We start from the raw sequence: 17,341 nt of genomic DNA on the forward strand, positions 1-17,341 counted from the left end.
ATTATTATTATTTTTTTTGTTTCTTTCCTGCTCCCAACTCGTGAACCTGTGTTGACATTTTCTCCATTTTTTATCAACCGATCTCTATTATTACAACATGATTATGTATAATTGCAAATCAAATAAAAAGGAAATCCAATGGGATTAAAGAGCACAGCGATATTTTTTTTTTCTTCTCTGCACGCTCCAATTTTTTTTTCTCTTAATTCAATTTCGAATAAAGTTTCAAAATCTAAAAATGCAGAAAGGTTAGAAATCTTTCTTTGAATCTATCTGCAAAATCTCAACTCTCAAATCTTTATATCGATCTTGAATTTTGAAGTCAAAGTTTAGTTTAAAAAAAGTCAACAATTGTTCTTGAGACAAATTCGCGTTCGTGTATATGTTTCTGATCAAATTGACGATTCCAGTAGTTTTTATACATGTTTAGAAAACTATTTCGTGTTATAAACATTATCTATAATGTTATCTATTACGAAATCATTTTTTTTTGTTTTGTTCCAAGAACCGACGCTGCAGTAGGCCTTTAGTATTTTTTTTTTTTTATTTTAGAACCCAAATTATTTTTTTTCTGTAATGTTTTGAAGCTTTAAAGGGAACCCCGATTTTTTTTTTTTTTTTTGGTTATTGATGTTTTGTTGAATCCATGAGACTTGTGGAAAAGAAGAGGAATAGAAGAAAAACAGTTTATATATAAAATTTAAATTTGATATTAGTACAGAGAATCAGAATTGGTGGGATGGTCGAGAGTGTTTGCGTGTGAGCATGTGGTCACGAGATCGAGTCCAGAGGACGGTAGTTTCTTTTTTTTTTTTGAAATTCTTTTCATGTGAGGTAGTTTTCTTTTCTAATTTTATTATTGTTATTATATATTAATTATTATTAGTATTATTATTATTATTGTGATTGTTTTGATTGTTATTGTTATTGTTATTATTAGTATCATACTTGTTATCATATTTGATAGTATTATAGACATTACTATTATTATTATGATAGGTATTAATAATATTATTATTAGTAATAAACTTATCATTTTAGTATTTTATCATCATTAGGATTATGATTATGATTATCATTATTATTATTATGAAGGAAATAAAAATATATTATTATCATCAATATTAGAATTTGTACCGGTTTATAAATAATAGTATCATCAGTACATTTACAATTAATAATATCATATTTATCAGTATCATCATTAATATTTACTAGTATTATTATGATTATCATTTATCATTTTATAAATATTAGAACCCTTATTATTAACATAAGTATGGTATTAGTATTAATATTATTTTAGAGTTATTATTATTAGTATCATTAACAGTTATCATTTTCATTTTTTTTGCTATTAGTATTATCATTATTAATAAAATTATTATTATTATTAGTAAATCATTATTATCTAAATTATTATTTTAACAAATAAATCTTTTGTACACTATATATATACTTATGGTATATACTAGGATTGTATTAATAATTCACATAACAAACTAATAAAATTTCATAAATACAATACTAACCACAAATATATGTATATAAATATATTAATAACACTATTTATATAAACGTAAATCATTATAGATATATATACATAAAATAGATATATATATAAAATATAACTTAAAATATAATATAAGTATACGTTTTAAAATAAAGGTTAGAATAAATTCTACAAAACTATAATATATAAATAATACATATTAATAAATGAAATTTTGTAACTTACATTATACGTATTAATATATACACAATTGATATAGGTTCGTGAATCCGAGGCCAACCCTGCATTGTTCAATGACGTCATATGTATTTTTACTACAAAATACAGTATCGTGAGTTTCATTTGCCTTTTTACCCTTTATATTTTTGGGCTGAGAATAAATGCGCAACTTTTATAACTGTTTTACGAAATTGACACAAGTACGTGAAACTACATTCTATGGTTGGATTATCGAAGTCGAATATGCCCCTTTTTATTAAGTCTGGTAATCTAAGAATTAGGGAACAGACACCCTAATTGATGCGAATCCTAAAGATAGATCTATCGGGCCCAACAAGCCCCATCCAAAGTACCGGATGTTTTAGTACTTCGAAATTTATATCATGTCCGAAGGAGGATCCCGGAATGATGGGGATATTCTTATATATGCATATTGTTAATGTCGGTTACCAGGTGTTCAATCCATATGAATGATATTTTTGTCTCTATGCATGGGACGTATGTTTATGAGAAATGGAAATCTGAAATCTTGTGGTCTATTAAAATGATGGAAACGATTGTTTAAGTTAAACTAATGAACTCACCAACCTTTTGGTTGACACTTTAAAGCATGTTTATTCTCAGGTACGAAAGAAATCTTCCGCTGTGTATTTGCTCGTTTTATAGATATTACTTGGAGTCATTCATGGCATATTTCAAAAGACGTTGCATTCGAGTCGTCGAGTTCATCAAGATTATTATCAAGTCAATTATAGTTGGATATATTATGAAATGGTATGCATGCCTGTCAACTTTCGATGTAATGAAAGTTTGTCTTTTCAAAAACGAATGCAATGTTTGTAAAATGTATCATATAGAGGTCAAGTACCTCGCGATGTAATCAACTGTTGTGAATCGTTTATAATCGATATGGACTTCGTCCGGATGGATTAGGACGGGTATTCACACAGCATTCAATTCATCAAGTAGCAATCATGGCAATCATCTTATTTGTCACCTGAGACAAAACATGCTTAAAGTGTCAACCAAAAAGGTTGAGTGAAATTCATAGGTTTATATAATATGCATTAGACCACAAGATTTAGTTTAAAGTTGATTGATACCAAACATATCAATCTAAAAGTGTTGCTGAAGTTTGTAATATCGCGACTAAACAAAATTTACCCCGTGACACTTGTTATTCGTGTCGTTGAATCATTATTATGTAGTCAAAGACCAACGGTCAACTGACTAGAGACGTCACTCTCAGTAGCACTACTCACAATAACTAAGTTTGCATCTTATACCTCAGCAATTAACGATATTACAGCAGGGATTTAGCATGACAAAGCATGTATATAGCATAAAAGTTTGAGTACTTGCGTCTAAACGTAAAACAGTTATAAAAGTTGCGCATGTATTCTCAGCCCAAAAATATATATAAAAAGGGAGCTATGAAAACTCACCTTAAATAGCAGTTGAAGTATTCCACGCAAGAAAGGAAAGTAAAGCAAGTAAGTGACCGGGATATCAGCCTAAAGGTATAACGTTCGATCAGTAAATGTCTAATAGACCAAGTGTATGTTTATTAATATAATGAATTATATTAATAGTGACAGTCCAAAATAGGAAGGTTTCAACTTATGGAAAGTTTATAAGTTCATGTTATATTCATTAGTAAGACGTTGTACAACTTTACTCAAACTTCGTTGCTATCAAATAAGTCAGGAATGACCAGATGTAACCGGGGGCCCAGGACTCTTGACCAGAATCTAAGTCATGACATTCGAGATCCACAAGCTTACCCATAAATGGCAACCTAGACATCATTCACTTACGACTGTAAGTAGCGATGAAGTTTATATATAATGCACGTTATCTTTAGAGTATAACCTTCACGTTATGTGCATATAGAATTACGACACATTGATAGAATTTACTTATACAATAAATATATATTATGTTAAGTTTGAATATATTTAATATTATTAATGTATTATCATTATTAATTTATTTTAAAATTAATCTTATAACAAAGTATTATAAGTTTAATTATGTAGATAGGTTAAATATGTAATAATTATGTCTTATATATATATATATATATATATATATATATATATATATATATATATATATATATATATATATATATATATATAAGATCTTAAATTTATATAATATTATTTGATTAATATAAATCTTATATTTATTATATATATATCGAAATTTATATATATAAACTATCTAAATTCAAATTTATACATCAATAAATCATCTAATAATTCTTATTAATATTTTATTGATTTCACAACAGTAGGTAAACTAAAAAAAAAAATGTTTTATACATTGAAACTAATCTTTATGCTTTAATTATTATTTTACTTAATCGATTAGTATCTAAAATACAAAAAAATAGATAAACGAATAGAAATTTATATTTTATATTTTTCTCAGTACCTAAATATCACAATAAACATATAAAAATTTTATAAAATTATTCCCATTACGTTTTGTATTTAATTTGTATTTATTTTTATTTTTAAAACGTAAAAAATATTAAATAAGAAAAAATATAATTCGACTAAAAAAATTTGTTTTTATAATTTTATCTTGTTTATATAAGTATTATAATCTCAGAAAAATTATATATATATTTTTATTGTCGTTTAAACTATTTATTTCAATTTTTACCTTATTTTTACATATAAATAATACATAATTCGAAATTAATTTTTATATAATATGTATTGCTCCAATAAATTAATTTTAATATTCTACTTTACTATAAAAATATTTTCATAATTTATTTAACCCTTTTCCTAATTTATTTTAATTTTTTTTATATATACCGATTATGTATATATATTTAATAAACTATTTTTAATTATTTAAAATATAAAAACATGATACACATTCGAAAAAAATATTTTTTTCAGATCTCATAATACTTTTTAATAATTATCATGTATAAATTACAATTTATTAAATTCGTTATATATTTATTAAAATAATTAAAAAAAACAGCGACTGGAATAATAAAAAAAAAATTAATTTTTAAAAATACAAAATCGACTTATTAATCTGGAAAACTAATTTTTATAGATCATAAACTTCATGTTGATAATTATCATGCAAAGTTTTATATTTAATTATGTTATAGATTAATTAAAAATATATATATATATGTATCTTGTATATGTCTCGGCAAAAAAAAAATACAAAAATAATTAAAAAATAAATATAAATTTGATATGTAAATTTATAAAAATATTTTTAAAATTTCCAGTAACATTTATCACTAATTATAATATATTACTTGTATTTGTTTCAATTATAATAAATTTAACATTTTATATATATATATATATATATATATATATATATATATATATATTTCGACTAAAAATAATATATAAGTAAATAAAAAATAAATATAAAGGAAAGAATACTTACAAGTACTTTCAAGAGAGAATGAAGTTTTTGAGATGCAAGTTCAAATGAGAAAATTGATGGGTATTTATACTTGAATTTTTGAATAAAATAATATAAAAGAAATAAATAAAAATACAAAAGAAAATAAAAGAAATGTAAAATAAAGCAAATGGTAGAAAAAAATAAAAAGAATTCTAGCCTACTCATGTATCTATTAAATAAGAAAAGGTAGTTTGTCTATTTTTATTTATTTATTAAAAGTAGATCTAGATCTAGTTTTAATATTTTTTATTTACTTTTTTTTATCTATTTTTCAAGTACTTGATTTATGTTTTTCTAAAAACTTTTATCAACTATTTTTTTAGTTAATTATTAAATACGAATTTAATATAAAAATATTAATATATTCGTTATTTATATATATTATTAATAAATATGATTTTTAATTTAATTATAATATTACTTTATTGTTTTATTTGTTTTATAAATATTATTACACTTTTATATTGTTGCATTTATTATATAATTAATTATATATTACATTTACTATGTAGTAAAAGTATTACATTTTATATACTTTATAAAATTATGTTACAATATGTAAGTTAATATAATATACTTATATTTACTATAATCATATTATTTATTTAAGTGTGTAATTATTCGGTCTATGTTAATTAAATTGTATATATATCAACCCTTAAACAATAAGAACGTACAATCAGGTAGTAAACCTTAGGGTCAAATTAGTAAATTTAGAAGTCGAAAAGTGAGGGTTGTTATAGTACCTCCTCGTTAATAAAAACTTCGTCCCGAAGTTTTAGGTAGACTTCTCGGATGCATCAGCGGTTGAGAAGAGATGGGGATATTTTAATTTCATCTGGTCTTCACGTTCCCAGGTATACTCTGGGCCATGTCGTGAATTCCAACGGATCTTAACAATAGGTATGGTGCTTTGTTTCAAGCGTTTAGCAGATCAGTCCATGACCTCTACGGGTTCTTCTATGAAGTGCATTTTATCATCAATGCGAATGTCATCCAAAGGAATAATGAGAGTGTCATCAGCGAGGCACTTTTTAAGATTCGAGACATGAAATACGTCGTGTATGCTGCTAAGTTCAGCAGGTAGTTCTAATCGATAAGCCACGGGTCCGATTCTTTCAGTAATCCTGAAGGGTCCAACAAAACGCGGACTTAGTTTACTTCATTTACCAAAACGAACAACGCCTTTCCAAGGGGATACTTTCAACATGACTTTGTCACCAACTTGGAATTCCAAATCTTTTCGACCTTTATTAGCATAGCTCTTCTATCGGCTGCGGGTAGTTTCTATTCGTTTCTTAATCTGAACTATCTTTTCGGTTGTCTCGTGTATGATTTCAGGACCGGTTAACTGTCTGTCCTCTAATTCGTTCCAGCACAGTGGGGATCTACATTTTCGTCCGTATAAGGCCTCAAAAGGTGTAGCCTTAATACTTGAGTGGTAACTATTATTGTAAGAGAATTCGACCAAAGGCAAATGTCTATCCCAGCCTTTGCCGAAGTCGATAACACAAGCGCGAAGCATATCTTCCAACGTTTGAATGGTTCGTTCACTTTGACCATCGGTTTACGGATGATAAGTAGTACTCATGTCAAGTTGAGTTCCAAGAGCAGTTTGTAAGGATTTCCAGAATCTGGAAGTGAATCGGCTATCACGATCAGAAATGATAGAAATGGGAACTCCATGACGTGAGACAATCTCCTTAATATAATGTTGCGACAATTTATCCATTTTGTCGGTTTCTTTGATCGGTAAGAAATGAGCAGATTTAGTAAGATGATCTACTATGACCCATATAGTATCATTGCCACTAGAAGTCTTGGACAATTTAGTAATAAAGTCCATAGCGATACATTCCCACTTCCATTGCGGAATTTCCGGTTGTTACAGTAAACCAGATGGCTTTTGATGTTCGGCCTTAACTTTCAAACAAGTAAGACACTTGCTCACATATTCAGCAATATCAGACTTCAAATTAGGCCACCAATAGAATTCTTTCACATCGTGATACATCTTACTGGATCCTGGGTGAATAGAATATCTAGTCTTATGTGCTTCATCCAAGACTAGCTTTCGTAGACTTCCGAATTGGGGAACCCAGATACGGTTGTTGTAATAACGTGTTCCGTTTTCCTTGATTTGTAGTTGGTTTTCAAAACTTGAAGGTCCTTCATGTTTGATATTTTCTTGCTTTATAGCTTCTAGTTGTGCCTCCCGAATTTTAGCTGTCAGATTTGTTTAAATGATCATATTCAAAGCTCACACTCGGATAAGCTTGACTCGATCCTTTCGACTGAGTGCATCAGCAACAACATTTGCCTTACCAGGATGGTACTTGAGTTCACAGTTGTAGTCATTTAGTAATTCGACCCAACGTCTTTGTCTCATGTTCAGTTGCTTTTGATCAAAGATGTGCTGGAGACTCTTATGATCGGTGAATATGGTGAATTTGATTCCATAAAGATAGTGTCGCCACATCTTTAATGCGAACACTACAGCTCCTAGTTCCAAGTCGTGGGTAGTATAGTTCTTCTCATGCTTCTTTAATTGTCGGGATGCATATGCAATGACTTTCTGGCGTTGCATTAACACACACCCAAAACCTTGGTTTGAAGCATCACAATAGACTACAAAGTCTTCAGTTCCGTCAGGTAGTGATAAGATTGGTGCGGTAGTCAACTTTTCTTTTAGGGTCTGAAACGCAAATTCCTGTTCATTAGTCCACTCAAACTTCTTATCCTTTTGAGTCAACTTGGTGAGTGGTTTGGCAAGAATGGAGAAATCTTTGATAAATCTTCGATAATAACCGGCAAGTCCTAAGAACTGACAAATGTGTTTCGCGTCCTTAGGTGTTTCCCAGTTCTGAATAGCCGTGATCTTTGCGGGGTCAACATGTATCCCAATGCTGTTAACTACATGTCCCAAAAAATGAACAGTCTTCAACCAAAAATCACACTTGGAGAACTTAGCATACAACTGTTCCTTTTTTAATAACTCCAGAATTTGTCGAAGGTGTTGTTCGTGTTCTTTCTCACTCTTAGAGTATATGAGAATATCATCGATGAAAACAATCACAACTTATCGAGATAAGACTTGCATACTCGGTTCATGAGATCCATGAATACAGCAGGAGCGTTAGTTAATCCAAAGGGCATTACCAAAAATTCATAATGTCCGTAACGAGTCTGGAAGGCAGTCTTGGAAACATCGGATTCCTTAACCTTCAACTGATGATAACCCGACCTAAGATCAATTTTTGAATAAATACTTGACCCTTGTAATTGGTCAAATAAGTCATCAATACGTGGAAGTGGATAACAGTTCTTGATGGTTAACTTGTTGAGTTCTCGGTAATCAATACACATTCTCATTGTGACATCTTTCTTCTTGACAAAAAGAATGGGTGCTCCCCATGGAGATGAGCTAGGATGAATGAATCCTTTCTCTAAGAGTTCTTGTAGCTGAATGGATAATTCCTTCATTTCAGATGGAGCTAGTCGGTATGGAGCCTTTGCAACAGGTGCAGCACCGGGGATCAAATCAATTTGAAACTCAACTTGTCTTTGTGGTGGAAGACCAGGGAGTTCATCAGGAAAAACTTCAGGAAAGTCTTTAACAACGGGAACGTCTTCAATACGCCGTTCATCTGGCTTGACTTCTTTTATGTGAGCCAAAATGGCTTGACATCCTTTCATAAGGTACTTTCGGGTTTTGATACATGAGATAAGATTTAGTTTGGAACCACCCTTGTCTCCTTGGATGACAAGAATTTCACCAGTTTCTAGTGAAATATTAATTGTCTTATCAAAACATTGGATACCCACTTTCATCGGGGATAACCAGTCCATCCCTAAGACTACATCAAAGCTTCCTAGTTCAACAGGCATTAAGTCAACCTTGAAGGTTTTATTGGCTAGAGTTAGATTACATTCCTTGTAGATTCGGCAACTTTTACAAATTTCCCGTTGGCCATTTCTACAAGACACTTAGTGTCTAAGGTTTGAGGTTTCTCGTCAAATAAGGTACAGAATTCAATAGACACATAGCTTCTATCAGCACCAGTATCGAATAAAACAGAAGCATAGCAGTTGTTGACAAGAAACGTACCAGTGATGATGTCATCGTCGTTCCTAGCTTCTTCAACGGTCATGATGAAAGCTCTTCCCTTAGCAGTATCAGTTGTTGCAGTTTTGTTCTTAGGGCAGTTGTTCCTGTAATGCCCCTTTTCCCCACAACCGAAACAAGTAGGCACGGTTGGAGTTGTATTTGTAGCAGGCAGAGTAACTCTACAATTCTCGGTCGAGTGACCAATCCTCTTACACCTTCCGCACTTAGCAGTGCACAACCCATGATGATGTTTATTACAGCGTTTACATTGCGGCTTTGTTCCAACATAACCATTTTTTGTAATATCACCAATCTTCTTGTTTGAATTCTGACTTGCACCTTGAGTAGGTTCAAACTTTCTTTTGTTATCAGTAGTCTTCACTTTGGTTTGTTTTTCCTTGGCATTTCTCCTTGCAGCCATAACCAGATTTTGGGTCATTAACATCGTAGCCTCAATAGATTCTTTACCAGCAGCTATAACATTCCCCTAGATTTGAGGAGGAAGACCAATGATATACTTTTCAATCTTCTTGCTCTCAGGAGTAACCATACTAGGGCATAGAGCAGCTAGCTCCAGAAATCGGTTGTTGTATTCCTCAACTTCAAGATTTTTCATTCTCAACTCCCAAAATTCGACTTCAAATTTCTGAACTTGATTCCTGGGACAATACTTGCCAGCCAGCATAGTTTTTAATGTTTCCCAGGGTATGGCTAGGGCAGCAGTCCATCCAACTGTACCAGCATAAGCAGTCCACCAAGTTAGAGCTCCACCAGATAGATTTCTAGTAGCATACTTGACCTTGTCAGCTTCACTGCAATTACTCAGACGAAACACAGATTCCATCTTTTCGAACCAACAGTTTAGTTCAATTAGTCCTTCGGTCCCTTTATAGCTTGGTGGCTCACAATTCATAAATTCTTTATGTGAGCATGAGTTCGAAGGGTTTCAGTTTCCGTTGTTGTTGTTTTTATTATTGTTGTGTCCTTGAGTGGCAGCAAGGAGTTGTCGAAATTGTTCATTTGTGAGAGTAACGTTAGGAGAGTTGGTGTCATTACTTGGTTATTGTTCCCCAGCCATTGTTCTTCAATACATAATTACAGTATTAGTTGAAGAGTTATGGTGCAATATAATTTGTAATTATAATCAATAATCATCACATAATCACACACACATGTGGCTAAGCCAGGATAAGTCAAAATATAAAAACAACCACTTAACATGTTATTAATAATGAATGGATAAATCATCCTTATTATACAAAGGAGATGAGAAGTACAGTAGGCAATGCCTTTACATAAATGAAATAGAAATAACGGACGAAATGAAAATCATAAGAATTATCAGTCTTTCTTTGAAGGTGAGGTTTTGTGTTGATCCTTTTGTAGCTCACAAGATACATTATAGATTTCTCAACCTCCGCCATCCTCTTGTCTTGCTTAGTAACCATTTGGGAGAACATATCATAGACTCTCTTTACATCACTGTTAAGATAGTCTTGACGTTTTTCCATCTTTACCCATTGTTCATGAGATGACTCCTTCATGTTGTCGACATACATTTGTAGGTTCATAATATCACACCAGATATTAGTGTTGTCGTATTCGGTGTTAGTGAAATCAGATGTTTTAGGCTGTTTGGAAGAACTAGCAATATTCGCAGCAGGTGTCTCAGGTTCCTTCCTTTTTGGTGAAAGAGTTTTGGTAATAATGAGAGATTCGGGTTCATCTTCAGAGGGTTCCTCTTCCTCCTCCTTCTCCTCGATAATCTCTTCTACCTCTCCCTCATATTCTGAGTCCGAAGCGTCATTCTCGGTGTCACCATCATAAGCTTCATTTTTCGGAGAAGACTCGTCCTTAGCTGAGAAAGGTGGGGTAGCTGGAGTATAAGTTGGAGAAACAGGTGGTGTAGCAGGGGTGTAGGTAGGTGATGTCGGTGGTGAAATAGGAGGGTAACTAGGAGTGTGGACAGATCTCTCGAAATCAGATTCTTCGGTGTCGGTAATGATGATAGGGTTCATGCTAGTCATTCTAAAAAAAATGAAAAAAGAAGGTTACAAGCTTTCTAAGGAAGACGTAAGGCAAGAGGTAAAAGTATAGGTAACGGATAGCAAGATAATAAGAGATAGACAATTAAAACTAAGGCAGGAAAGGCTATAGATCATAAACTTCATGTTGATAATTATCTTGCAAAGTTTTGTATTTAATTATGTTATAGATTAATTAAAAATATATATATATGTATCTTGTATATGTCTCGGCAAAAAAAAAATACAAAAATAATTACAAAATAAATATAAATTCTATATGTAAATTTATAAAAATATTTTTAAAATTTCCAGTAACATTTATCACTAATTATAATATATTACTTATATTTTTTCAATTATAATAAATTTAACATTTATATATATATATATATATATATATATATATATATATATATATATATATATATATATATATATATATATATATATAGTGGTAGGATCAAGAGGGAAGTAACCAATCGGGGGGAAACGGGGGGAAGTAAAAACTTTTTTTTTCTTTTTCGTTTTTTGAAAAAACATTGTTCACGAACATTATAGATGGGATGAAAATATGAACATTTAGTAGAGACACTTTGTGATAAATGTTTTTATTTTGAAGGGAAAACGCTCGAAGAAGTAATATATAATAATTATCGTGTTTTTCGAGCGTATGTTGTAGTTTTAGCTATTGGGGTTTAAATATTAGGGTTTAGATATTAGGGTTTATAGGGTTTAGATATTAGACTTTAGAAATTTAGGGTTTAGGGTTTAGATTTAGGATTTAGATTGAGTTTTTAACATAAACGGTTTAGAGTTTAGGGTTTAGGGTTTAGGGTTTGGTGTTTTGGGTTTATGGGAATAAACCCAAAACATCAAACCCTAAACCCTAAACCCTAAACTCTAAATCGGGCTAAATTTAACTTCACAAAACATGAAAAAAAAAAACATTCATATTCTTCACGAACAATATTATCTTGAATGTTATTTTTGTCGATCGTTTTCTCGCCTAAATAATAACATTCATCACGAAGTGTCTCTTCTAAATGTTCATATTTTCGTGTGATCTTGATGCTGAAAAAAAAATTCCAAAAAAAACGATAAAAATTAAAATTTTTGCTTCCCCCCGCTTCCCCCCAATTGGTTACTTCCCCATTGATCCTGCCCCTATATATATATATATATATATATATATATATATATATATATATATATATATATATATATATATATATATATATATATATTCGACTAAAAATAATATATAAGTATATAAAAAAATAAATATAAAGGAAAGAATACTTACAAGTACTTTCAAGAGAGAATGAAGTTTTTGAGGTGCAAGTTCAAATGAAAAAATTGATGGGTATTTATACTTGAATTTTTGAATAAAATAATATAAAAGAAATAAATAAAAATACAAAAGAAAATAAAAGAAATGTAAAATAAAGCAAATGGTAGAAAAAAAAATAAAAAGAATTCTAGCCTACTCATGTATCTATTAAATAAGAAAAGGTAGTTTGTCTCTTTTTATTTATTTATTAAAAGTAGATCTAGATCAAGTTTTAATATTTTTTATTTACTTTTTACTAAAAATAATATATAAGTATATAAAAAAATAAATATAAAGGAAAGAATACTTACAAGTACTTTCAAGAGAGAATGAAGTTTTTGAGGTGCAAGTTCAAATGAAAAAATTGATGGGTATTTATACTTGAATTTTTGAATAAAATAATATAAAAAAAATAAATAAAAATACAAAAGAAAATAAAAGAAATGTAAAATAAAGCAAATGGTAGAAAAAAAATAAAAAGAATTCTAGCCTACTCATGTATCTATTAAATAAGAAAAGGTAGTTTGTCTCTTTTTATTTATTTATTAAAAGTAGATCTAGATCAAGTTTTAATATTTTTTATTTACTTTTTATTTTTTTTATTTTTCAAGTACTTGATTTATGTTTTTCTAAAAACTTTTATCAACTATTTTTTTAGTTAATTATTAAATACAAATTTAATATAAAAATATTAATATATTCATTATTTATATATATTATTAATAAATATGATTTTTAATTTAATTATAATATTACTTTATTGTTTTATTTGTTTTATAAATATTATTACACTTTTATATAGTTGCATTTATTATATAATTAATTATATATTACATTTACTATGTAGTAAAAGTATTACATTTTATATACTTTATAAAATTATGTTACAATATATAAGTTAATATAATATACTTATATTTACTATAATCATATTATTTATTTAAGTGTGTAATTATTCGGTCTATGTTAATTAAATTGTATATATATCAACCCTTAAACAATAAGAACGTACAATCAGGTAGTAAACCTTATGGTCAAATTAGTAAATTTAGAAGTCGAAAAGTGAGGGTTGTTATAGTTAGTAACCTACAACTAGTTGTCCATAGTTAGATGTACAGAAATAAATTGATATATATTATCTTGAATCAATCCATGACCCAGTGTATACACGTCTCACGTTATATCATGTAGTGACCCGGGAATTTCCGACCAAATTTAACCTTAATCTTTATATGATTTCGATACGATAAGCAAAGCATGTAATGTTGAGTCTGGAAAACATTGGAACGATGTTCATATATTCAATTGACCTTCGACTGCTCTCGACGAATCACGAATAATTAATTGTAGATAGATATGTGTGTATGTATATATAAATAATAATTCGAAATATAATTTGATGTATTATATGTTGTTGTTAATAATAATTAATAAAAATAGGGTATTAATATAATTATTAATTAAAATATTTAAAATATATCTATATATATAAATAAAGTATGTTGAAAATAAATATTTAATGATTGTAATACTCGTTTGATGTCTCGATTGATATTAAGTAAGTTTAATTCAAACTTATATGATTTTAAAATAAATGGTGATCCGAAAATGAGTTATATAAGTTATAGTTTTATTAAAAGTATATTTAGGATCTAATTATTTAATTTTAACACTTTTTATATTTTACTCATAAATGAGAGGGACAGTTGATGTACTTTGTATTTATTAAATTAATGACTAAATTTTATACCATAATGACCTAAATAAATAAAGACATTTAATTTAAAAGTTTGGGATTTTTCTGAGACCTTTTTATCCACCACGATTAACAACGGAGTGCGATATAATATCCTAATAAATTGTCGGTAGAATTTAATATTGATTCGCATGTTTTTTATTTTCTGATTACATTATAGTATTATTATAGTGTTACTTTAGTTTAATATTATATATGTATGAATGCAAGTTGAAGGAATTTAACACAAAAGAAAATGAAACCGATGGCTTCACTGTATAAGTTTATGATTGAGATTACTGTGGGATGATTGACTATCTTTACAATTATATATATTTATTTGTTATGCATGAAATGAAAACAACAAACTACTTGGCTTCTTCTTCTACCTCACCATACCATCAACTACGGATCATCATTCAAACCACTCGCTTGCTCTTCAATCGTGAGCATCACTATCTTCATCACCATGGTGCACCCGCCATAACCATATTGATAACCACACACCATCATCAACACACCTTGTGATCCTGTCCATGACCGTCGACCACCACCTCGCCGGACCTCCACCGGTCACCCTCTCCCACCTACAACCACCAATACAAACACCGTAAACTAACATACACCTCTTCTCTCTCTCTTCCTCTCTCTCTTCGTGAACTCAGTTAATTACTACTGTGTTCTTTTTATTTCCATTTTGAACCATAACAAACATCACCACTGTCACCACTAACCTCCTTTCTACTACTTTTCTGTTCGTAACCCTCAAACACCACGAACCATCACAACAATTCACTGGAAACAGCTACTGCACAGTTTCCATTTTTATATATATATATTTTTTTTTTCTCGAACACAAGACCAAGCCAAAACACCACCTCCTCATTTCAGTTGCTACTATGTTGATTTTTAAATTTCCATTTCAGTCCGAGAACACTTCGTTGATCAAACCCATATTTTTTTTCTTTTGTTACTCCAAGGAAGATGATGAACAGTGAAAACCTGTTTTTACAGCTCGAACAGTGATGAATACGATAGTGTTGATAAGAGACGTTGATAAAATAATTAATAATGATCATGATGATGGATGATGAAGTAACGAGAAGACGATGATGATGATGGCTCAAAGTTGGATTGGATTGATCATGTTCGCTACCACATCTTCTGCTTAACCGGTTTAATACTTGCAAACAACAGAAACCCTTCGTGAATTACACCTGCAGATACTAATGATGTTGCGATAATGATTATAAAGAAGATGATGATAATATGAAACACATAATAACGGCGTATATATAAATGGGGTTAAGATATATTCAGAAAGGCGGAGGTGGACGAGTGGTTTGTGGGTGGAATGCTAAGCTAAAAGCCTCGGGTTCGATTCCTTACTGCAGCGATTTCTTTTTTTTTTTCTTCTTATTTAACAACATATTCATGGACTTACAACTTGGGCCAACTAAACTACTCATGGATTAGGATGCTATTGGGTCACTAGAAGTTTAAATAGATTTGCCGTTGGGCTTTATCTTTGTTGGGCCTCCATTCTTCATTTATTTATGTATAAGGTATAAATATTATTTATTATTATTATTATTGATATTACTATTATTATTATTAGTATTAGTATTATTATTATTAGTAGTAACATTATGAATAAAACCAATATTATTATGATTATTATCATTAGTATTATAACATCATTATTTCTAAAACTAACATTTTTAGCATTATTATGAAAAGTATCATTTTAGTAAAAGTATTATTTTATTAAAAATTATTATTATCAATATTATTAAAAATAACATTTTTTTTGTAAAATTATCATTTTTATTACTATAGGGATTATTATTATTATTATTATTATTATTATTATTATTATTATTATTATTATTATTATTATTATTATTATTATTATTATTATTATTATTATTATTATTATTAGTATTATGTTTAGAGACTATTATTATTTTTATCACTATTATTATTATTATTATTATTATTATTATTATTATTATTACTATAATTAATATTTTTATCAGTATTATTATTATTAATATTATCATTATAATCGAATACAACCTTTGTTACTATTATTGATATAAAAATATACTTACAGTAATATTACATATAAGAATGTACTAATCATATTAACATTTTTAACAAATTAGGTATTTTTAAATATTAGTCATTTTATATATATATACAAATTAAATATATATAATACATAATTTAAGGTATAATATATAAATCTGTTCGATTACGATTATATGTGTTAATATATATACAAATGATATAGGTTCGTGAATCTGAGGCCAACCCTGCATTGTTCAGTGTCACCATATGTATTTTTACTACAAAATACATTAGGTGAGTTTCATTTGCCTTTTTACCCTTTTATATTTTTGGGCTGAGAATACATGCGCAATTTTTATAAATGTTTTACGAAATAGACACAAGTAATCGAAACTACATTATATGGTTGAATGATCGAAATCGAATATGCCCCTTTTTATTAAGTCTGGTAATCTAAGAATTAGGGAACAGACACCCTAATTGACGCGAACTCTAAAGATAGATCTATCGGGCCCAACAAGCCCCATCCAAAGTACCGGATGCTTTAGTACTTCGAAATTTATATCATGTCCAAAGGAGGATCCCGGAATGATGGGGATATTCTTATATGCATATTGTGAATGTCGGTTACCAGGTGTTCAATCCATATGAATGATATTTTTGTCTCTATGCATGGGACGTATGTTTATGAGAAATGGAAATATGAAATCTTGTGGTCTATTAAAATTATGAAATGATTATTTATGTTAAACTAATGAACTCACCAACCTTTTGGTTGACACTTGAAAGCATGTTTATTCTAAGGTATGAAAGAAATCTTCCGCTGTGCATTTGCTCATTTTAAAGATATTACTTGGAGTCATGCATGACATATTTCAAA

At 29.2% G+C, this 17,341-nt stretch overlaps 1 protein-coding gene across 1 annotated transcript; it reads right to left on the minus strand.

Annotated features, from left to right (window-relative positions):
• Positions 1–9,783: 9,783 nt before the first annotated feature.
• LOC139853508 (uncharacterized) lies at positions 9,784–10,209 on the minus strand. Its single transcript, XM_071842899.1, has one exon. It carries the CDS (start codon positions 10,207–10,209, stop codon positions 9,784–9,786), a length of 426 nt encoding a protein of 141 aa, XP_071699000.1.
• Between the last annotated feature and the right edge of the window lie 7,132 nt (positions 10,210–17,341).

The sequence above is a fragment of the Rutidosis leptorrhynchoides genome, chromosome 6 (assembly GCF_046630445.1).
Source record: "Rutidosis leptorrhynchoides isolate AG116_Rl617_1_P2 chromosome 6, CSIRO_AGI_Rlap_v1, whole genome shotgun sequence".
NCBI lineage: Eukaryota > Viridiplantae > Streptophyta > Magnoliopsida > Asterales > Asteraceae > Rutidosis > Rutidosis leptorrhynchoides.

What these genes read in the sequence shown, in the direction of transcription:
- LOC139853508 (XM_071842899.1), bottom strand. Translation starts at nt 10,209, where the DNA reads ATGAATTGTGAGCCACCAAGCTATAAAGGGACCGAAGGACTAATTGAA.